General features: G+C 41.3%; 1 protein-coding gene across 6 annotated transcripts in view; it reads left to right on the top strand.

The window, feature by feature from the left end:
- AKT1 (AKT serine/threonine kinase 1) overlaps positions 1-22596 on the top strand; it is a 77470-nt gene that overhangs the window by 3184 nt on the left and 51690 nt on the right. For 4 of the 6 annotated variants that reach the window (XM_054199893.1, XM_054199895.1, XM_054199892.1 and 1 more), the window contains one exon: positions 4148-4324. In XM_054199893.1, coding sequence (XP_054055868.1) covers positions 4279-4324 — 46 coding nt within the window. In that variant the 5' untranslated portion in view covers positions 4148-4278. Of the gene's footprint in view, positions 1-240; positions 4325-8970; positions 9172-10473; positions 10526-22596 lie in introns of those variants that run through there. The other 2 variants (XM_054199897.1, XM_054199894.1) reach the window with 2 other exon arrangements.

Raw genomic sequence — 22596 nt, 5'->3', positions numbered from 1 at the left:
CACATACCCCTCTGCCCCCCTCTAATTCCAGTGTGTCTCATCTGCTTTTCTGACAGTGTCATGTGTGCAGGGGCAGCTGGACCCTTTTTTGCCTGGTCCTGCTGTTGTGCATCATAAGAACACGTAAGGATATGTAGTACATTAGGGCTCAGGGTGTCCTGGAGCATCACGACTGTGCCACAGTGGGCATCGGTAAGTGGTGGTGTGATGGGCGGAGTGTTAGTCCAGGAGATGCTTTGCTGTAACCTGCTTTCTGATCTGGGCTAACTAGTGCAGGCTGGAAGCCTGGATGCAGTCTAACATGCCAGGTGAGGCAGCAGCAGGACCAAGGTTGGTGGGTCTGATCCTCCTTCAGTCTCTTGCTTACTCTCCCTTGTAGACAAGGTAATTACCATGGATGCGCTGCTCCTGTAAGTTTAGGTTTCAGCTTCAGCATTACGGAAGAATTCCGTTTCTTTCTGCTCTGCTTTAGGGTGTGAGTAAAAAGAATATAAAATTCCATCTTGGAAAGAGGGCAAGGAGGACAGATTAATCTCTTGATCTTGTAGAGACAGAAGAAGGTGGGCATAATAAGTAGAAGAGAGTGAGAGAAGGAACTTTAACACAACTCTCCTAAATACAGAAGAGACGGTTCTGCTCCACCTTCTGTTGAACGGTTGGTTTGATTGACTCCTTAAAGCAGGTTTCTCTGCTGCAGTGCCTAGGGAAGTGAGTTATCTCATTATTTATGAAGAAGTTAAAAACCTTTAAGGAATTAATATATGCGTAAAACCAGCATCACCGTGATATGATGCTAATGTCATGCCGTTCATGATTTACTGCACTTCAGCCACGTGAGGAATACTTTGGTATTGAAAAAGGTATTACAGAGATGCATATTGAAAAACAAGCAAACAGAAGGCTAAGAGAAGGAGTTGTTTAGCTTTTGACAGTATTCAGTCATGTGCAGACACAGGCTGGAGGAGCCAGGTCATACTTACCTCAGATGCCCTCTGTTCACTGGGAACCATTCCTAGATGGCCGTAAATGAGGACTGTAATCATTCCCTTTTTTTTTCCTTTTCCACTCTAAGGATTTTATGGAAAAGGAACTTTCTCTGGTTTATGCATCTTCAGTAGCACGTTGACCTGTAGTTAACTGGTTCTTCTATTCCAAGAAATTACTCTTATTTACTGCCACTGTCTTCAATAGCGTCTTTTACTAAAATGGATGTATTAGGCACAGTTTGAATGTGTGTTTTAAAATATACCAGATAGAGTGGGTTTGCTTCTGTTGGAGCTGTGTCTATGGGCATCTTGTTGGGCAGTGAGAAGGGATTCCCAGCTCTTCACACTGTGAAGAAAAATTAACTTTAGTTCCCCCTTATAAAATAAGTGCCCTGGGTTAGCTGATGGAAGGACTGAGGTGGAGCCCATGCTGCAGGTTAGTGTCAGGGAGTATCTAGTGTTAGCCCGCTTCATTGTGCCGTGCCACCCAATCTTCTGTGCATGGCTCCTTTATAATATTCCCTACCCCTTTCACCACCCCTTTCTCTCCCCTTGAAGGAGACAGGCAGGTAAAGACACTTCCCTGGTAGCAGGGCTGCAGTAACAGGTGGGGAATGTTTCTTGGGTAGAAACTGTAGGGAAAAGGCAGTCCAAACTTTTTTGGATGCCACAGAGAGTTGAAAAAGTAGTTCCTCTGAACTTTGAATTTCTTTGTTGATCTGCTTTTTTTGGGCTGTATTGTCATTCAAATTCAGATTATGAGATGACAGTTTAGCCGATGACAAGCAGGAGGCTGCCAAGTGGTAATCTTGGCAAGCATTAACCCAGGAAAACCTGGAGTGAGTTAGCTGCAGATTGCAGAATTTTGGGCCTTCATGCTTTTTTTTCTGTTTTTAATAATAGGATTGTCCTTTCTACAGGCTAGTTTGGCTTGTAGCTTCCTTTTTTTGTGTATGGTTATCTAAAAGGATATTGATTGTTCAATGCAGCTAAATCATTGAGTTCAAGATGCAGAGGTAGTTCGCACAGTCCCTGAGTTCTGTTATGGCAGAACGTTAAGAAGTGTTAACTTTCACGCCTGGGTGTTGCATTTCCAGACGTAAGCTGCGATAATCTTAGGGGTTTTGTTCAACACTCTGCAAATCGCTCGATGCTTAAATGAAGCCTCTAAACAAGGTCTAGTCTCCTCTTGACATCAACAACTAAGTCTAGCTCGTATGACTATTGTACATGCAATTTTGAAAGGAGAACAAAAGCCTGCCATGTTAGTCAAGTTCTATCCTTGTTGCTCTGGAGCTGAAGGAGTCTGTTCCAAGGTAACTCTGGCAACTGTGGGTTACACGTCTGTATTCTGCAGCATATGGTGTTCTCATATTTATTTATGAAATTAAGGAATTCTTAACATGTCTCTTGTTCCAATGTCGTTTTTTTGTGTGTTTTCCCTTCCTCAGGCAAATGATTTATCTATTTCTTGGAGTTGATAATTATAACCGGTGAGATACAGCAGACTTGTAATTTGGAAACACCCACCCTCTCCCCCCTTGTTTCTGGGGAAAAACTAGAAAATAAAATGTTACTGGAAAAGTTGAGGAATAGTGATAAACAGTGAAAGTTCATACGCAAAGTATCAGGGGAGTGACCTCCTTTCTCCCAGTCCGTTTCTGCTGGCGGTGATGGAGCTTGCTCAAATTTGACCTCCTTGCTTTGAAGGCTGCCCATTTCAGAGCACTGGTGATGTACGGTACAGAGCCCTCTGTCCCTGCTGGGGTTTCAGTTCTAGGTTGGATTCATTTTAACCACCTGTTTCTTCCATCCAGGATTGTTGTCTTAGTGAGTTATGGGGAATTAGTTGCTTTTTAATCTAGTTTCTGATGGATGGCTATCACCTGCATGTTCAGAGATAATTGATGCACACGTGCCAAATGCATGCAGAGGCAGTATGTGTTTGTTAGGTGGAAATGTGATGTCTCTGTGGTTGGAGAGAAACTGCAGTGCAAGCCAGGTCTTTGGTGGCAGGTTACAAATGCTGCTGGGTTTTGTTTTATTAAACTTCTTGGTTACTGCTGGGAGTTTGTCACCAATTACGTTTTTTGATCACCCAAGTAATACCAAAATGAATGGCGGTATGGACACTTCAGAGAGCACAGGAGTTGTTAAAGAAAAACAAACATGAAACATTTGTACCAAAAGCAGAAAAATAATCAGATTCAATTTAGAAAAATAATAAAAGCTAATGCATTTGGGAAGAGATTACTTTCAATGAGGGAGAGAAATGCGAGGCACATTTCTGTGGTAGTCAGCCATGAGCTAGACACATTTTCAATAAGATAACGGCGATTTTGAGCTATTTAGATAGGGACTTCATCTCATAAAACAGAGGGGTAAAAATCCTAAGTTGTGCTTAGGCGTATTTCATTGCGAGAAAGACAGCAGCAAACTGCGGTGCTTTCAAGGAAGAGCAATAAAATTGTTCAGGGTGCTATAAGGGCTGATTTAGGATAACAGAAAGGTACGTGAGCTCATCTGAGATTCTTTGTATACCTCTAGGAGAGGTAGGAGTTATAAATATCAAAGGTAGAGAAGACACTTTTTGGGGAGTCAAGGAGATCTGAGCAGGATTAATAGGATGATGCCGAAGGTAGAAAAGTCTGAAGCAGAGTATTGTGAATTTTTACTGTCAGAGGTTTATCTCTAAGATGCACTGTATGCTATTGATAGACTGCTATACATCAGGCTCTAAAGAAACCTTCCAGAAGAGGTTCTGGAAGTCTCCTTACCAGGAAATGTTTAGAACTGGACTTCGTGAAATCTCAGAATTTTTGTTGTTGTGGAGAGTGAGGTGTTGGAGAAATGGAGGTCTACTGGGCAAGGTCTTGCATCCACCTCTAATCCAGACAGCATCTGGTGACGACGTGAGTCTCCCCACGATCAGCCTGCTCAGTGAAGAAGCAGGGCTTTAGCACGCATGTATTTTGGCACCTCTGTCTGCCAAGATGTAGAAATCCTTGTGAAGAGCTAAGCCCTTGTTTAGCATTTGTAATAATAATAATAAATACCCAAACCATCAACCTAGCAGTGAAAGCTACTCCCTGTCGTATCCCTTACTGTACATATGTGACATGCTTTAAAATGATGGCGTGCTCTTCTTTTGACCCTTTTAGAAATAGCCGAGAAGAAGAAAAACGGGAAAAAACACCCCATCCCTTTTGTGGAGCCTTCTGCGGGAGTTCAGGAATTTCAACAGAGTGATCTTTCGGCATAAACTGGTTTTTCAAGAGACATTCCTGCCATTATGAATGAAGTAGCAATAGTGAAGGAAGGGTGGCTTCACAAACGAGGTAAGTGTCTGTTCCCTCCAGGACAGCAGCTTGACTTTCTCTCTCGCGGTGAGCTGCCTTTAGCAGCAGTGTATCTTCGAATAGTTTGTTATTTTCCCGTTCACCCTGATGGGAAATGGCATATAAGGAGTGTGTGTGACTTTCTCTCAAGTTTGAGAAAACGCACTTGTAAGGGGTTTTCTTTGGGTGTGTGCATGTGTGTGTGTTCACCGAAAACTGTGTCAACTGCTTTGAAAATGATGATAAAGATAGCAACTGAAGGGGATGCTATTTAGAGTGTTAAAGGTTAAACTGTAGCAAATTGTTTTGGTTTGTATGTAGATCTGTAGCTTTTTGTGTTAGAAGGTAGAATTGTCTTGAGGTGCGTCTTCATTTGAATGGTGAAAAATATGCTTGCATTTTGCGAGCAGTGCTGGGCTCTTGCAGAGACTTGCTAGAGAATGTGCTATTTTGTCCGTGTCTGAACTGCGCTTGGTACCAGTGTCCTAGGCAGGAAGAATAGCCTTGAGTTTGTGCGCTCTCTGCATTTCTGTGGTACCACTAATGACATTTGATTTTTATAAGAAGTCTTTATTCTTGACTGGGTGGCAAAACTGAAATAACATAGTCACATGTACCGTTATGCTTTTTGCATTCTTAAATGTTTTATTGCGAAAACAGTGGGTTTGATCTTTTTTCTGGGGGGTAGGGGGGGTGTTTGTTTTCAAGTACTACAGCATTTCTCCTATAAGGTACTTGATTTACCTGTTTCTTCGTATGCTTCTTTGCATTCTGCTATCGTTTCTTGGAAAGGGGAACAGTCTTAGGTACTTTCCATAATACCGTCATATTTTTGGACCAGAAACAGAATCTGTGTGCTCCAGCAGTAGGGAAGCTCGCATGGTTCTGCAGACTCAGGATTTTTCTAGAGGGTTTGCATCAACTTGCCTGAAGGTGCAAAGGTGTAGCATAATTATTTCTGGAAGAAAATGGAAATACGTTATCATAACCTTGATAAAGGTTGATGCTGCTTCTGCAACACTAAGAAATTTCTAAGAATTTAAAAAACCTGTAGCTAATCCATGTTTTAAAAGGGTGGAAACGCGTATTTCTAACAGCTGGATATTAGTTTAGCAAATGGTCTGATGCTTGATGTAAAAAATGTTTTGATAAAGTTTTTTCGGTTTCTTTTTTTTCTTCGTTTCTCTTTTATTTCAGTTAGAAATGCCTTTCCACTCATCTTAAATAACTCATTCCATAATTCTGGTGTGCTGAGGCTACCTTGTTCTGATAAAGTATTTGAGAATTGTGCTGTGTTTGTATAAAACAGGAGAATGAAACACAGTATTATGCTTCTCATTCCCATTTTTGAATCTAGAAACTCTTCAAATCAGAGACACGTTTTTAGTTTTAAATGATTTTTTTAGGCTGAGGTGTTTTTTAACTGCCTGTTGTTACAATTCTTTCTGCACTTACCTATAACTTAAAAAAAATTTTGTTATTTTGAAGTGCATTGTACAAAAATCTGAGAAACATTTATTTTAACAAGTATGAAAAAGGAATTGTATTTCCAGGATGATTCAGAGGCAGATGTGTCTGAAACTTTGTAACAGTCATGTTGTATTTCAAACTTGTCTGTATTTACTCGAGAATTGAATTTTCATTGTTTCTAGGATTACAATAAAGCTACTTTCAAGTAAGACGACCTCTGGGGGAGGTCTTAGTAGAAGATGCCCTGATCTCCTGATCTGTTGGGGTTTTTTTTCAAATTACCTTAGAGAAACAGATTATTATCTCTGATGGTTTGCTGATAGTATTATGATGAGATTATCTGCTGAACACATTTCCATTTCCAAAGTGTTACTCTGCATGTTCTGCATATTTGAGACTACAAATTTGTGCCCAAACGCCCAAACTGTTTAATGTATCTTGGCGTGTTTTGGATGCCAGGTTTCCTAATCTTTTTAACCTGTTCCCCAATGCCTTTTTGCCTTCTCGGTATGTGCAGTGACACCTATTTCATTCTAGTTCATTGACTTTGCAGCTGTTAATTTGGCATTGTCCATGGGAGAAGGGTTTTAGAAAGCAATGCTATCTTTCCTCCTCAGCTTGCCAGTGTGTCAGCTCCGTTACTCTCTTGGTTTTCAAAGCTGTTTGGAGATCAGTTGAGAAATTCAGTTCTTTTGGTTGGGGGTGCTCGGGGGAACTGATCCACTCGTGTGTGTTTTGTAGAGGATTATTTTTTTAATCATCTACATTTATTGCCAGACCCTATCAGTTTGCTGGCTCTGCAAGATCAAGTGCTTCAACCGCAGGATGTTTCCAAAACTGATGTCTGATACTGTGAGCTTCTGAAGTTAAAGCATAAACAGTAATTACTGCAGGGAGGGACTGCTAAAGGAGGATTTTAGATATAGGAAGTGTATATTGTTTGTCTTTTGGATCATTTATAAAACTGAAAGTTGCACTGCATGTGTTCTTTAAAGATCCTAGGACTTTCCACATGCAAATATGTTAAGTAATGACTGGCCAAAATCCAGATTGGGCAATGATGTTCTCTCTACCTAACATTCCCCTGTAGCTTTGGTTGGTTATGGTGTCTCTTAGTTCACATCCTGAGCAGTTGAACGGCATGGCTGTGTGCAGTTAAACAATTGCTACATCTCACCCCAGCAGTGGCTTAATTTTGGTGGTTTTAATGATTTGTGTACGTATAAATCAGGCTGCAAAGTGCTCTGGAGCCCTTCTGGATGGCAGGTGTATATAAGCATAAAGCCGTCATTAGCAGGAGCAGGTGTTTTGGCCTGGAAGGGAAATAGCAGGGCTTTCTAGAATTGTGGGGTTGTTTTCTTCTAGTCAGCGTGCTTTACATTTCTGTTTTTGTTTCCAAGATTAAAAATACAAATGGAGAAATGAAATTAAACATCGCTGCCTGCCTGAGAGCTCTTGGCAGTTCTGTAAGTCGGTCGCTTGAAGGAAGCTGTACTTCCAGTAGTGCAGATGTTTGTTTGTGCAGGGGCCAGAGTCATCTCCGTGACATGTCTAACCTCAACCAGGCAGAAGTAGAAGAATTCATGAATGAACTTTTTTTTTTTTCCCCTCCCTCTTTTCCCTGTTGGCAGTGCTTGGTACTGTTACGCTAATCACAGTGAGGTGATAGACTCTTGCATGAAGACAGAAACAGTAATTAAAACCACTCTTCGCATAACTGCGTGGCTGAAGTGTTCCAACATACACGTAGAAAATGTGAAGAAACTCAGACTTGGGGTTGGTGTATTGCATGTGTACGTCCAGAATGTGTAGTCCCTGGTTGTGTTACATTGAAGGTTTGTTTATTGGGCAAGGATGGGGGAAGCGGGTCGATGCAGAGGTGCTACAATTGTGACTGAATATGAGGGAGGAAGGAGAAAATCGTCTGCCCATATTGCTGCTTGTTGAGTTCTGAGATTACTGTTTTTCCGGATGTGTGTCATGAGCATTCTTAATTTTGGTTGTGTGTTGTGGAACTTTTTCGGTAAAAGAGGTATGCCGGAGTGTATTTTATTTACTTTACTGATCCATTTTAAAGATCTCATTGGATTTCTTGGCATCTTTCTGCTCTGGTCCCTGTTTATAAAGGTCCTTCTATTGTCTTCAGTCTTCATCCTGTTTTTTTTTTTTTTTTTTTTTTAAGTCTTTCTGCAAGGCTAACAAAGAGGGGGATTGTGCGTTTTGATACTCTGTCATTTCTGTCTTCCCTAGTATGTCCGGTTTTCTTATTAGGATATAAACTTGTATGGAAAAAGGAGTCTTTTGGAGGCAGGGAAAGAGGGGGAGGGAAAAATGTACACTGACATTTAAAAAAGGAAACAGAAAATTTGATTTCTCACTTTGAGAACTCTGAAGCAGTTATAAGCGGCAGGAGAGACCTGTGTATTCATGTATTAGTATTTATCAGGAAATGTGGAGTGACATTTTGCTTTTGTTTTTAAATAGTATATAAATACTTCGCAGTACTTCTAACTGAGAAAACCAGGACATGTCCTCCAAATGTCAATTTGTGTGGACTTTAGGCAGATGAAACTATTTGACTAGTTGGGAGTGTGGCTGCCAAGCTGATCAAAATTGCTACAGGTCCTTAAATGGGAAATTATATGAAAGATACTTACTCCAGTGCTGGAAATACTTTTTTTTTTCTTTTTTTTTTGTTTGCTAAAGAATTATTTCTATAATGAAACAGAGTGATACTGATGTTCTAATAAGCAGTAGTCCTTGGTGATTTGTCTTCCTGTAGCTTCATTGCATAAAATGAATGTAGGATCCATGTGCAAAAAAAAAATACAATAAATATAAGCCAAGAATTTAAATGCTGATTGTTGCTCTTTTAACTTTCTCTAGCAGAATAGCACAGACGGTGAACTTTAGCTTTGTTATTTTGAACACAGGTTCATACTTTCAGTATTCTGTTAATAAGAATCAAAACAGGATCTTATGAGGTATGACCAGAAGTTAACTTTTTCTTTATTTTTAAAGACAGTGGGTCTCTTGTGTTGCTGTTTTTCTTCACCTCTTCTTTCTTCTCTCTTTTCTGTTCTCACCGTGTTCCGTACCTCTTTTTGTGTGTGTGTGTTTTATTTTGGGGTGTTTTTTATTTTTTACCTTGGCTTCTGTCTGTCCCTGGGATGTAGTGGTGCACTTTCTTGATGACCTGTGTAAGCAGAACCTTCAAGGTTCAGATTAGTTCAAGGATCGTCTGGCTTTCACGGTATTTCAAAGGAGTGGCTGTGGCACTTGATACAAAGGATCCTGTAAGATGCATCTGAACTCTGAAGATGCCAGCTATAGAGGGCACAGCTGCTTCAGAGGAAAAACTGGGGGGAAGAGGAAAGGTAAGAAACAAGATAGGGGCTGAACAAAGAATGGGGGCGGGGGGAAGTTTGGAACAGAGGGAAAGAAGCTGATGCTACTTCCAGAGCCGAAGGGTTGGGTTTATAGGGAAATCTGTAGCCATTCTTATTGGAAACAAAAGATAAGCTGTGTCAGTTTGTGGTTTTTCTTGTGTGTCTCTTTTTCAACAGAAGGGGCAATAGTTTTGCAATGCTAGCTCTCGGTTGCTTTCATTTTGTTTGCCCTGTTCTGGGAAAAGGGGACTGGGGAGGAACCAGGAAATCATCGACCAATAAATCTGACCTTGGTGGTAGGCAAGATGCTAGAGACATTAAGAAAGGATGAGATCACAAAACATCTGGAGAAATATGAGCTGATAATGGCTAGTCAGCTAGACTTTTGGAGGGTAAATCTCATCTGATGGAATTATGTGTGGAGAGATCATAGGAAACAGGCTGGATCCAGTGTACTGTAAAAAGTCTACTTTGGATGACAGGGAAGTCAGATGCTGAGAATTACCTAGTACAGTGTAATTGTACTGTATTACATCTTATAAAGAGCTAGCGTAGCCTAGAGATTGCTCATCTTCCTTCCACTGAGCTGACTACTTAAGTCTTTGACCATCTTTGTTACTTTCCAGTGTCCTTTTAGAAAAGTCTTTCTTCCAGCACGTTTTTCATCTAGGAAACCCCGTTCTTTAAGCCACAGCTTCACATTTTTGGAGGGTGAGGTTCAAATCTTTCTTTTTTCAGTAAAAATTACTCCCCAAAAAATCTTTATTCCAACATTTTTCCCTCACCTTTTTTGCAAAAACTTTCAGTTCTTTAGAGAAGTCATGCTAGGTTAGATGTTTTTGTCTATGTTTGTAAACTGACTGACTGGAACTTTCATGCAAGTGACACAAAACACACTCTCGCTTTGAATGGCAAAGAGGAAGAGCTCAGATGTTGATGCCCACATTATTTATGTCAGTCCTGGAAGTTTACTTTCATATTCTGTTTTATTGTACATCAGAAGCGAAACAAACTAGGTCTCAACTTTATCTCTAAAAGTGGGGTAGCATGATAAATTACTGTTACTTGTCATTAAAAGAGATTTGAGAATGAGGGATCTAGGATGTTGCAAGGCCTGTTAAATCGAGCTTGGGAATGCTTGATACAGTGGATCATCCAGAAACTGCCTGCATTGGCTTTGATCCTCTCTTTCATGGTTCCTTCATTTTCAAGAAAGAAAAGGTAGGCCTGTGCAAAAAAAAATAAAAAAAAGTTGACCATGTGTGGTTTTCTGTTCTTTTTTTCTCTCAGTAGGCATATTGAGAAGTCATCAGGTTTGGATTTAGGAAGAAAGAAGTACTAAGTGAGTATGCTATTTTGAGGTAGAGGGAGATCAAGAGAGTAAAGCTTGCTTGTTCCTCTTGCAGGAGTGGTTTTGGGCAAGGTGCTGTGCCATGCATTTTAAATTGGGCGCTTGTCCTCACTTCAAGATATCTTCCCTTGCAGCCCCTGTATGGATGCCAGAATGTTCTTTCCCTTCCACCATTTCTTGCTGGTGCTCCCCCTGCGTTAGCACCATCAGTTGCACCCTTTGCCTGTGCCCATGGCTTCCCCTGCTTAAACTTGCTCTGCGTTAGCACTCTTAGCCCTACACTTCACCATCTGAAAAAGCTGGCAAGGACTTTGATGCTGCTGGATTGGTACATGGTGACATGGTCTATCTCCTTTTATCCCCTTTTTATGCTGCAAATAATTCCCTTAAAAATTAGGGTGGTAGTTGGTCTCAGCCACATTCAGGAAAAAAACCTTAATATGTGTTGGAAAGAGGGATTTGCTTTACATTTGAACATTTAATTTGAATACATTTTAAAAGACAGAGCGTTGTGAAAAATAAACAAACAGTTACCAGCCTTGTGGGTTTTTTCCCCTTCTATGTATTGAAGTAACTGATTTACTAAGAAAAAGAGTTAAATCTTACTTAAAAAGTCATCTCTCATGGGGGGAAGACAGAGGCGGGATTATTTTTATTTTCAGATGTATTATGTTGCAGGTACAATGTGCCTCTTAAAGGGGGAACAAAAACCAGGAAACTATATGAGGAAAGAGGAAGAAAAAGAATGGAGAAAGAATAGTACCATATTAGGTGTGAAGTTGTGTGCTTCTGTGAGAAATACTTGTTGCAACTGAAAGGGGGAAATAATGAAGACCAACATTGAGTGCAGTTGGAAAACATGTTACGGAACTCTGGGATTATTCTCTCACCTCTTCAAGTTGAGCCAAAAATGTGAAAAAGATAGTTGGTCAAACAATATTGTGAAATTTGTCAATTTATTCAAAAGTGCATGGTCATATTTGAGGACAGCAGAGGTAAACAATCATCACAGACTGCAGGCAAGTTAGTTACTGTTTTCCTGAGTCTCTTGGGTAAGCTGGGAGAGCGTGTTTTGATGTGCCGTCCAAAGCCCAGGCCTTTGGTGAACTGCATGTAGAAATATGCCTTGGAGTCAGTGGTTCTGTGCATGACTGCAGTGGTATTTCATGTTAATATTAAGACTGAGTGCAGCATCTGACTCGTTTACAGGGCTATCAAATCAGTCTCTTCTGCTTGTGCTTTACTAATGTGCTTTTAATGAGGACCACAGAACATGCATGCTGGGGAACTGGGTTTTGTTTTGGTTGTGAACCGTCGTCTTCATAGGAGATACCTGTTTTGGGAGGGAGCTCCAGTATTCGAATGATAGAATGGTTTGGCTCGGAGGCCACCTATAAAGATCATCTAGTTCTAACCCCCTTGCTGTGGGTGGGGACACCTTCAACTACATTGGGTTGCCTAAAGCCCCATCCAACCTGGCCTTGAACGTTTCCAATGATGGGGCATCCACAACTTCTCTGGGCAACCTGTTCCAGTGTCTCACCAGTCCTCACACTGTTATTTTAGTGGACTTCAGGTGCTGATGGGGGTCAGGGCTGCTTACAGCAATTGATGCTAATTCTCAAATTTTAAGTGCAACCCTTTTGTTTGTTGTGGCTTTATAAATTGGTTCCCACCTATAGAAGTTCCAAGGTTTTGAAGGTTTTGGCCCTTTGTCTTTCTGAAGCAGAGGAGCTTGCTAATCCTCATGATGTAGAGGAAAAATTGGAAAACATAAACTGAGTGCCTTTAGACTAAGGAGAAGAAAAAGGGCTGTTTAATTACTTCTAGTAAAAAATCTCCAGAAGTATATGATTTAAAATAGTTTATAGTGCGTGTTTTTATTTTTCTGAACACACAGTTCTGTTAAAGGATCTGGGGATCAAGAAATGTACCCTGATTACACTTGAGAAAGCAAGTGATGTGAAAGAATAAATTTCTTATTTGCTGCAAGTGGCTTGACTGGTCTGATGGCTAATAAAATCATACAAATGAAACTATATTTGAACTGCTTTGTTATCCATCAAACTCCAGTTAAACAAATCTCAAGATTTAAGAGCAAAAAATACTTAAAATTTTTGCCATGTGTTTCCATATGAGCCTTTGTACATGCCATATTACATCTGCCAAATTAATGCTGCCTTGTTTGGAATGGTGTAGTTATACTGATGTGGAAAATACACAAAGTAGGGTTTATGCCCTGAAATGCAAGGATTCCCACTATTTTATTTATTGTTGCCATTATGCCTAGGTGGGAGCTTCACAGTTGAATTGTCAGTAAGAAGTTACACCTTGAAGAAAGCTGTTAAGCAGTTCAAAATCCATTGTCACGCCTCTTCATGCCAGCAAAGTGGGAATACTACTTTGTATTTGCTGCTTGCTTTTCAAGGAGTTGCAGGCATGGATTGTCTGGATTGACTTTTTTTTCTTTGTGGGTCTTACATATCCCTGCGCCTGCCTGTAGTCCGTAAACATACAAATAGCAGTCGGTTACCTAAATGAAAGTGTTCTCTCTGTAATGCAGATTTTTGGGGCGTTGGTTGGTTTGTTTGTTTTAATTTTTAACTTTGGATCATACGATCTCCTTTCCTCATTAAGGAGAAATGAAACTTTGAGGACACAAAGAAAAGCGAAGACATTTATTTCTTAATTCAAGACTTGACTTAAATATGTAGTTGTGTAGTTTTAGCTATATTCCACTGCAAGTTTATGTATGGAGTAGGCTAGAATCCAGGTTGTGATAATCTGTGGTGACAGTGCTGGTTGTGGGGATTGGAAGTAGTTTTATAGGTGGAAATTGATTTCTGGACGTAGGATATGAATCCTTTGCCACTATAAATTAAGTAATTAAGTCACTCTGTGATAAGTGTTCTTTGTGTTGCTCTGGCAGTGTCTTGAGAAGACTGTGCTTTAGGTTAGGAGGTTAAATGCCACTAATCATCATTGCTTTTTCTTCAATAATTTTTTTAAAAAAAGAAACCTTGCCTTTTTACGTGATTGTTAATGGAAAAATGGCTTTGCAGCTTTAATACTGCCTTTGGCAATATGTTTCAGACAGTGAAGGAGCAGGATAGTATTTGACTTTTTCAACTTGAAATTTTCTTTAGAGCAGACATCATTGTAGTTCTACGTTGTCTTTTCTGTTACAGATAAGTTTTTGCTATAGCACAAACATTTGAAGGTATGTAACTGATGTATCTCCCGATTTGGAAGTCAAAGTTGCCTTGTTACTTGCATAGGAAAAGTATTTATTGTAAATAAGAATTAGGGAAAAATTACTTTTTCATACACGGAAAATCACTGCAAACTTGTCAGCAACAGCCTTCAGCTGACTTGTGGAGATATTGCCTACTGAACACTATTGTGACAGCTTGTTTCTGTCGTTTTCGCTGAAGTTTAGCCTGTAAAGTCAAGATATCTTGATCCGAGAGATGGGGAGATAGTTAAATTACATCATCATGGAAGAATACCAGCATACTTAGCTTTAAAGCCATTCAAGACTACATTGGCACCCCTTTGTTATACAGTGTAGCTGAAAACGAACTGCAGCAATAATGAACCAATCCATCTAAATCACAGCAGCTGAACAACTGACTGTTCTATCTCAAAATGCAAATGCCTTGTGCAGAATGGATTTAATTGTAAATGTTTGCTTAGTGGGGAATATGAGCCTTTTAGTTTGTGACAATAATCATGAATACAAAGACCCACAGAATTTTAGGGTTTACGTAGCTTGTCCCTGTTCTCATAACAATATTTCAAAGTCAGTTTTTTAAAATGTACCATTTGGCTTTTTTCTAGCCAGTGAATAGAACTCTAAATGCCCAATCTCTAAGCGGTGTTTTGAAAACTGAAAGATAAATTTAACTCTCTGTATTTAGATCAGGCAAGATTTTCTGTTGTATTTCTTTCAAATCCATGTTAGGGCTTTTATATAGCATCAGATAATAAGAGGAAAAAGTGCTGACTTTCAGAGCTTGGATTTGTTTTTGCACTGCAGAAATGCCAAGCGTAACGTAGATATTAGCATTTTCTTTGAGGTTCTGGTAAGGTAGACTCTCAAACAATTAAAAGGTTACTGTTAGGAATTTTTATTCTAGCAAAAACCCCAATCAAACACCCCTTCCCCCCCCCCGTATTAATATCTTCATTTTTTTTGTTAATTTCTTGAAAGCTGGCTGCTGAATGCAACTAATGAGGGTGACTCTCTGTCACCGACTTGAATGAATTAAAGTAAAATAGCATTGCCATTTTATAGCAAAGAAAGGAAAAAGCTTTCAGAGTTTCACCAGTGAAAAGAGAGAAAGCAGAAATACCTGCCTCCAGGCTGTTCCAAGGTATTTTTCTGTGTGAGGAGAGACAGATAAAACTTTGAGAACACACACACACAAAGTGTGCATGTTTATGCTTCTGTTGGCATTTTGTATGTGTGTTCTTTAATAGCCTTCACATGTGGGTTAGTCCTTCCAAAAAAAAAAAAAAAAGGCAACCAGGCCCCCTGAAGAATAGGCCTTTGTGACATTGGAGAAGTTTACTGCGCCAAAGCTATGGTAAGAATTTGTAAATTTTGGCTGCTGGAGCACTTCCTTCCCCTGCTATGTTTTTAATGTTGGAAACTTGTAAGTGTGGAACAGAGGGTGTGTTTTGGTTGTTGTTTTTGTTGTTGTTGTTTTAAAAAATGACAATGCAAACATTCATTTCGGAAACTAAACCGCCCGTTCACATGATGCTGCTGGCTGTATATAAACACTCTGTTGATCTTGTTCTGCAGAAGTCTTCACTGGGCTTCCAGAATCATACAGAAATGCTCCGCTGCTCTTTTTGGGGCTGTGCTGTGGACTAAGGCTGTATCTGCTCAGATTTAGTTTGCCAAATTAATGTCCCTGAAAGAAATGTTTTTACTTGGAACAGGGCCCTCAAAGCTGGGATGTTTTTCTATGTCTCTTTTTCTCTGTGTGTTTAAAATGTTTCATTCTGCTATCTTGGGAATCGTTTTTGTTTTGCCTGTATTACTCGGCTAAAGCTGAACCTGTCGGGGAGATGTTTAGTATTTCTCAGTTGCAAAACCATCTTCCTCTTACATACGGTGTTGTTTCTTCATGCGGATCTTACATTGAATGTTTTAGTTTGTGGTCAGGCAAAACAGCTTGGGATGAGAGAGCCCTGCAGAGCAGAGAGGGCCAAGAGGATGCTGGTAGCTGCACTGCCAGGTGAGCCTTCCCGGTGGCCCCGGATGCAGTGACGAGCTGTACAGCACAGTTGACTTCACAGGGGTTTTCTGGAGTAACCGAGGGCAGAATGGGAGTCCAAGGCTAGACTGTCATGGTGACAAAATATTTAGAAAACATTTTCTTGCTTGAAACAAAAGCTTGGATTGTGCAACATGAAGTACTGTCCCAGTGTAATAAATGGTGTTGTGTGTTTTTAAAGGGTTCTATGTGTTCCCTGACCATCAGCTCTTGCCAGGTTCAGCCTGTTCAGGTAAAACGAGGCATTTTTCCTCTAGAATGTTGCCTTTAAACCCTTTTAAGCAGTGTGGTTGCAAAGACGTAGCAGCCAAATCTGGCCTCACATTTTGAACATAGTGGACAGACCTGTTAATCATAGAATCAAGGAGTAGTTTGGGTTGGAAGGGACCTTTAAAGGTCATCTAGTCCAACACCCCTGCAATGAGCAGGGACATCCTCAACTAGATCTTACTGCTCAGAGCCTCATCCAACCTGACCTTGGATGTTTCCAGGGGTGGCACATCTACGACCTCTCTGGGCAACCTGTTCCAGTGTTTCACCACCCTCATTGTAAAACATTTATTCCTTATACCTAGTCTAAATCTACCCCTTTTAGTGTAAAACCATTGACCCTCGTCCTATTGCAACAGGCCCTGCTAAAAAGTTTATCCCCATCTTTCTTACAAGCCCCCTTTAAGTATTGAAAGGCCACAATAAGGTCTCCCCAAAGCCTTCTCTTCGCCAGGCTGAACAACCCCAACTCTCTCAGCCTGTCCTCATAGGAGGGGTGCTCCAGGCCTCTAATCATTTCTGTGGCCCTACTCTGGACCCCTTCCAACAGGTCCATGTCTCTCCTGTGCTGAGGACTCCAAAGCTGAGCACAGTACTCCAGATGGGGTCTCACCAGAGCGGAGTAGAGGGGCAGAATCACCTCTCTCGACCTGTTGGCCATGCTTCTTTTGTGCAGCCCAGGATACGGTTGGCCTTCTGGGCTGTGAATGTACATTGTTGGCTCATGTTGAGCTTTTCATCCACCAGTGCCCCCAAGTCCTTCTTGGCAGGGCTGCTCTCAATCCCTTCATCCCCCAGCCTGTGTTGATTCTGTGGGTTGCCCTGACCCAGATGCAGGACCTTGCATTTGGCCTCGTTGAACCTCATGATGGTCACATGGGCCCACTTCTCGAGCTTGTCCAGGTCCCTCTGGATGGCATCCCATCCCTCAGGTGTGTCAACCACACCACTCAGCTTGGTGTCATCTGCAGACTTGATGAGGGTGCACTCGATCCCACTGTTCATGTCACTGATGAAGATATTGACCAGTATTGGTCCCATTACGGACCCCTGAGGGACACCACTTGTCACCGAACTCCATCTGGACATTGAACCATTGACCACTACCCTCTGGAAGCAACCATCCAACCATTTCCTCATCCACAGAACAGTCCACCCATCAAATCCATACCTCTCCAATTTAGAGAGCAGGATGCTGTGGGGGACCATGTCAAAGGCCTTACAGAAGTCCAGATAGACAACATCCATAGCTGTTCCCCTGTCCCCTGATGTAGTGACTCCATCATGGAAGGCTGCTAGTTTGGTTGGGCAAGACTTGCCCCTTTGTGGATCCGTGCTGGCTGTGCAGATAGATGCAATGGAACAGCTTCTTCAGCTGTGATGGCTCAGCTGCATTAAGAGCAGTTGCTTAAAACTTACACCTTGTCATTGGCATAGCGTGTTCTGATCCCGAGTGAGCTCTAGGACTAGACTTGGTGATTGCTTTTATTGGGTTGGAACGTGCTGTCTTGCTGCAATAGGAACCTTTTGTACTGTAGGTGTTTTATCCTTCCATAATAACTGATATAACTATTTTTCTGTAATGCCTGAGGTTTTGAGATGTCCCAGCATTACTGATATCTACCCTCTGACTTGAAAGGAAGCCAGAGGTCTAAAGTGTCTGTAGTAGATTGTACATCAGGAATAATATAAAATGATTTTAAGATGACCAAACCTGTGACAACTGAGTGAAGACTACTGGCCAGCCGTGTACAATTCAGTTCAGCATAACTGCGCCATTTGAAGTTAATGCATTTTTTCCCACTCTAGTCTGTGTCTCCTGGGTAATATCAGTTGTAATTTTGTCGAAAAGCATGATTTTACATGTATACCGCCTTCTCTGCTTGGAGCAGCAGGTGGCCAGATTTCTTTCTGAAATAGTGACTTGTCTTGGCTCTGCAGCAACTATCACCCAATCGTCTGCAGAGACTGTATTTTTTGATCTTAAAGAAGTTGATGTTTTCAAAGTTGCTGTAGCTGTTGGAGCATACTGTTATTCATGAAAATTGAAAACAAAAGCAAAACATGGAAGGGGTGGGGAGAATATACTCTTCTAAGGTTTGCATCATCTTGCATCTTTGTATGCTTGGCATGTAACCGTGTCCCATTCAGAGTGCTGCTCTGAACAGGGCAGAGCCTGTTCTTTGGGCTGCTGCTTTGTTGCTATCTAGTAGTTCCTCTGTTGCATTGAGCTGCAAAACCAGCTGCTTTTGCTTTTCATACCTATTTTTACCATCTCTAATTTGCTATTAAGATGTTAACTTCTGCCTCCAGTTACCCTAGCATGTCTCTGTGCTGCGACTACAACGTGGGGGCAAGCAAACGCTTCTGTGCTTTCTCGTGTGCTACCCTTTCACACTTGGGAAACGGTCCCTGTAAACAGCTGCAGTACTGCTTTATTATCCTCTTTAAAAGCTCTTGCTCCTGGTGTTGCTTATAAAAGGCCTTGACGAACTTGCAGTGCGCGTGTACTGAGATTGCTGTTCATTGCGATTCCCAGTATTGGTCCTCCTTTTTTTTGTGTGTCTCTCTGTCTGGCCTTCCGTTGTCCCCGTCCTGTGACAGTAAACTCTGCAAAACAAGGACTGTCTCATTGTTTTATTTGTGCAGCAGGTGGCTCGGCTCCAGATGTGTATCTGAAGTTGCAGTGTACTGCGGTAATACAAATCATTATGTTATAGAGAGCTGTATCTAAAATAGGAAAAAAAAAAAGTCAGGTTTACTGTGATAAGTTTTATGCATTTTTAAGGGTTGTTTTTGGCGGGGCTTTTTGTGGTTGTTTTGTGGGTTTTTTTGTGTTAATTCTCTGTCGGGTTACTGGCAGGAATGTGTAAAAAGATCAGTATATATGAAGCTTTATTCCCATTTTAAGGAATCCTCCTCCCTGTAGCCAGAGGAAAGCTTTCTTAGCAGCTGCTCCAGGCTACTGGGAATGGGCTACTTCACAACAGCTCGTTGGTGTCTTGGAGAGGTTTGTTTACTCCCGTGACTTGACTGGGTGTGCTTATGGCAAAACCTCATGTTTCTGAAGGCTTTTCTCTTTTCAGGCACCATTTTAGAAGTGGAATGACACAGAACAGGATGTGTGGTTGTAGATACATGTGCGTGCTTCAGAGGCTGTGCATACCTTTTTGACCATGTACAATCCTGTGCTATTTCTCTCATCATTCATGTGGTGAAATAAAACATGGAGGAACACAGAATTCATTTCTCCATCATTCATGTGGTGAAATAAAACATGGAGGAACACAGAATTCATTTCTCCTTTTTATGCCCAGTACACACACAGAATGTTTATTGATATTCATCTTCCTGCTGACTCTTATAATCCTCAAACCAGAGACTGGAGGCGAGGAGATTAAGATGAGGGCACACGGCCAAGCAGACTTGAGGTTTTGTTCCTCGAATTTGATTTGTAATTTGCAGTTTGATAAAGTTGCATTCATTGTATTTTTTGCCTTTGTATTTTTGTAATTCTCCTGAATTGCCCACGTGTACTATTAGTTTTAGGATTTCTTTTGTAGAGTTTAGAATGGCCCTGCTTTGATGGAAGATTATACCAGATCACCTTTAATGGCTCCTTTCAACATAAAGTATTCTGTAATTCTTGACCGGTTTGATACTGGGAATCACGTGCAAAGCCCAGCCTGATTTTGAAAGAAAATAACAACTACATTTGTAGAGGTGTTTGGTTTTAGTTTTGGTATTCCTTGCGATGGCCGTCAAACAGAAAATAAATAGCAGTTCCTCTGTTGTCAACAGGCCTTTTCATTTTTCATTGTTGCCTGATCTGTTCAAATACAGAAGTTGGGATTTTTCAAGGAAAAGGTTCAAAACATGGAATAATAAAGAAACCTCGCTAATTTACTACTTGTTGTTAGTGTTTGGGCCTGTGCTTTGGAACCAAAACTCGCTTTTTGCTTTAATTACTAGGCTGTCTGGTTGACTAAGATGGCTACGTAGCTGTGAAGCTGCTGGGAGTTTTGCTTTCTTTTGTTTGCTTGGTTGACTGTTGTTGCTATGAGGCTCGCTGTCAGAAAGTAGAAATGTTTCTAACCTCATCCCATCCCAGCCTTTCTTCACCCTTTTGTAGTCCTGGTATAAAAGAAGGGGGAGAAATAAGGGGTAGCAGGATGTGTGGTGGGGCTAGCTCTGTTCCTTTGGGTCATCTCCAAGCAAGGCTTCCGTTATTTTTTGTCACTGATGGAAGTTGAACTAGGTGCCTTGGTGATCGCCTTCAGCAATAGCTGGTTGGCTGCAGCTCCTTGAGACTCTGACCATGGCAGAAGCGGTGTCCTTTAGATTCACGTTGTGTTGCTGGTGGCTGAAGTTTACAGCAACAGTCTGTTACAAAAGTGGAGGCCTGTGCCATAAGGTCCAGCTTATCAGCAGCGATTGACAGGATAGTCGTCTGATAGTAGAGGCGACCTGGAAGCTGAGCGTGGCTAATCTCGTGCCCTCAGCTAGCACCAACTCACAAATTTCTTCCTTTGTCCCTATCAGTATAGTGACCGTGCCCTTCATCAAGGCCTGTGCATGATGGTTTAGTAGCGATCTGTCATCCTTTGGCCGTTATGATGAGCAGCCACCTTTTGGGGTCAGACTCTAAAACAGGTGATCCATAGGGTGATGGATTTCTCCTGTCTGTTCCAGGGTAATAGTCACCTCAAACAGTTGACATTAAATGTTGCTTTATGAATGCCCTTAAGTTGTAGAAGCTTATTGCACAACTGGTGCTCTAGATGGCTGCAACTGGAGTCCCAAAGGACAGAGTAAATTTTGGACCTGATGTGCCATTTCACTTAGAAAAGAGAGCCTTTGAGGGCAGGGTTGAAGTCTGGCTGAGCCAGAAATGGGAAACCTTGAGCAGTCTCTAGCCTCTGGAATTTGTTTTATCTGAGACGAGATTGTTGTGTGAAGTCTGGAGCCAAGGTCTCTGTATGAAACTACATCAGATCTGTGTTTAGATCTGTGTCTGAAATGAGAAAGCTGTAGTTCCAAAGGGATTTTTTTATTTCTTATTGTTTTATAATGTAAAATCTTCAAAACAGGGAGGTTCTTGTAGGATGCATGTCTAATACCAGCTTCCTATTAAAACTTTCACTAATTATTTTAAAATTGTGCTCATGACCTATCATGGATTTTTTTTTTCTTTAATTTTTCTACTTTGAAAACTTGATACCTCTTCCTTCCTTTTCCCACAATACCAGGATAGTGCTGACTATTTTGGAAATTGTTTTCTTTGTTCAGATTTGGACTTGTGAATGCAAACAACGCCTGCAACCGATGCCCTCTTCCATTTTTGCTGGGCTGGAAATGCTGTTAATAAAAGGCGTAGGCATTCCCCATTCCTTGTTGCCCAGGGGAGATCGGTAGGTCAGTCAAACGGAAGGCAGAACATCTAGAAGCTGAAGAAGTGGCTGGTGTATTAGAGTACCGTCCTGGAACTGAGAGTCAAAGCCAGTTGTCCCCTGCTCTGCCACAAACTTCCTCCTATACGATCATCTCGTATAAGGTTATTTTTGTCTCTCTGTGCCCCAGTTCCCTATCTGTGAAATGGTGATAACAGCACTTCCCTACTTCACAGGGATGTTGTGAGGGCAAATGCAACTCAGGCTGTGGGGCTCTTGGATACTGTGGTAACTGGGGGCACAGATGGAAGAAGGGAAATGTTCCGCATAAAAGCTTTCTGTTCTTTAAGCCCAGCAGTAGGTTACAGCACTAATGTGAGTGTGGCTTCCACTGAAGTTATGGCTTGACTGGTGCCATGTCTTTTCTCTGAATATTTCCTTGCTCGCTACTGTGTGCATACCAGTAAAGTACTTAACGTCCTTGCTAAAAGCTATTGTTTGCATCCTTGGCTGCAGCCTCTGAGAGACCAAGAGCCTGAGTGAGTCTTGCTACTCGTGTGTTTGCCAGCGTGGGCTGCTCACAGTGACTGAATGGAGTACGTGCTTCTGGCAACAGCCACCCAGTGCATTTCACAGACTCACTCAGACCCTGGAAGGAGTTAAAAGTACGTATGAATGGATTTTCACGTGTGAAATTCAAACTACTGTAGCAGTTACTCTAAGCAAGCTGTGGACTACAGTCTGACCAGAAGAAAGCAATTGTCCTTGAAATATCTGGTTAAATTTCATAGAAACCACATCCTTTGTGTTGCCACTGACAACATAACATTCCTTAACGTTTGATTTCAAGTGATGCTTTATTACCCAGCCGTACAGGCAAGCATGCTTTCTTCTGAAGAATTTCTGTCCAAAGGCACCACAGAAGAGCGCAAACCTCTTTCTGTTTTAACGTGGACTTTGTAGTGCTTGTTTATATATAGTACAAGCAGGTAAGGGACAGGAAACCTATCTGCTTAACATTTACATTGTCACATGTCCAAAGGGAAGGCTGCGGTGAGTTGAATATTTGTTCAATCAAATCTCGCTCATGCAAACTGAAGTGTGTTTTTGGGGA

The sequence above is a fragment of the Rissa tridactyla genome, chromosome 4 (genome assembly GCF_028500815.1).
Source record: "Rissa tridactyla isolate bRisTri1 chromosome 4, bRisTri1.patW.cur.20221130, whole genome shotgun sequence".
Taxonomy (NCBI): Eukaryota; Metazoa; Chordata; class Aves; order Charadriiformes; family Laridae; genus Rissa; species Rissa tridactyla.
This window is presented reverse-complemented; position numbering and strand designations above follow the sequence as displayed.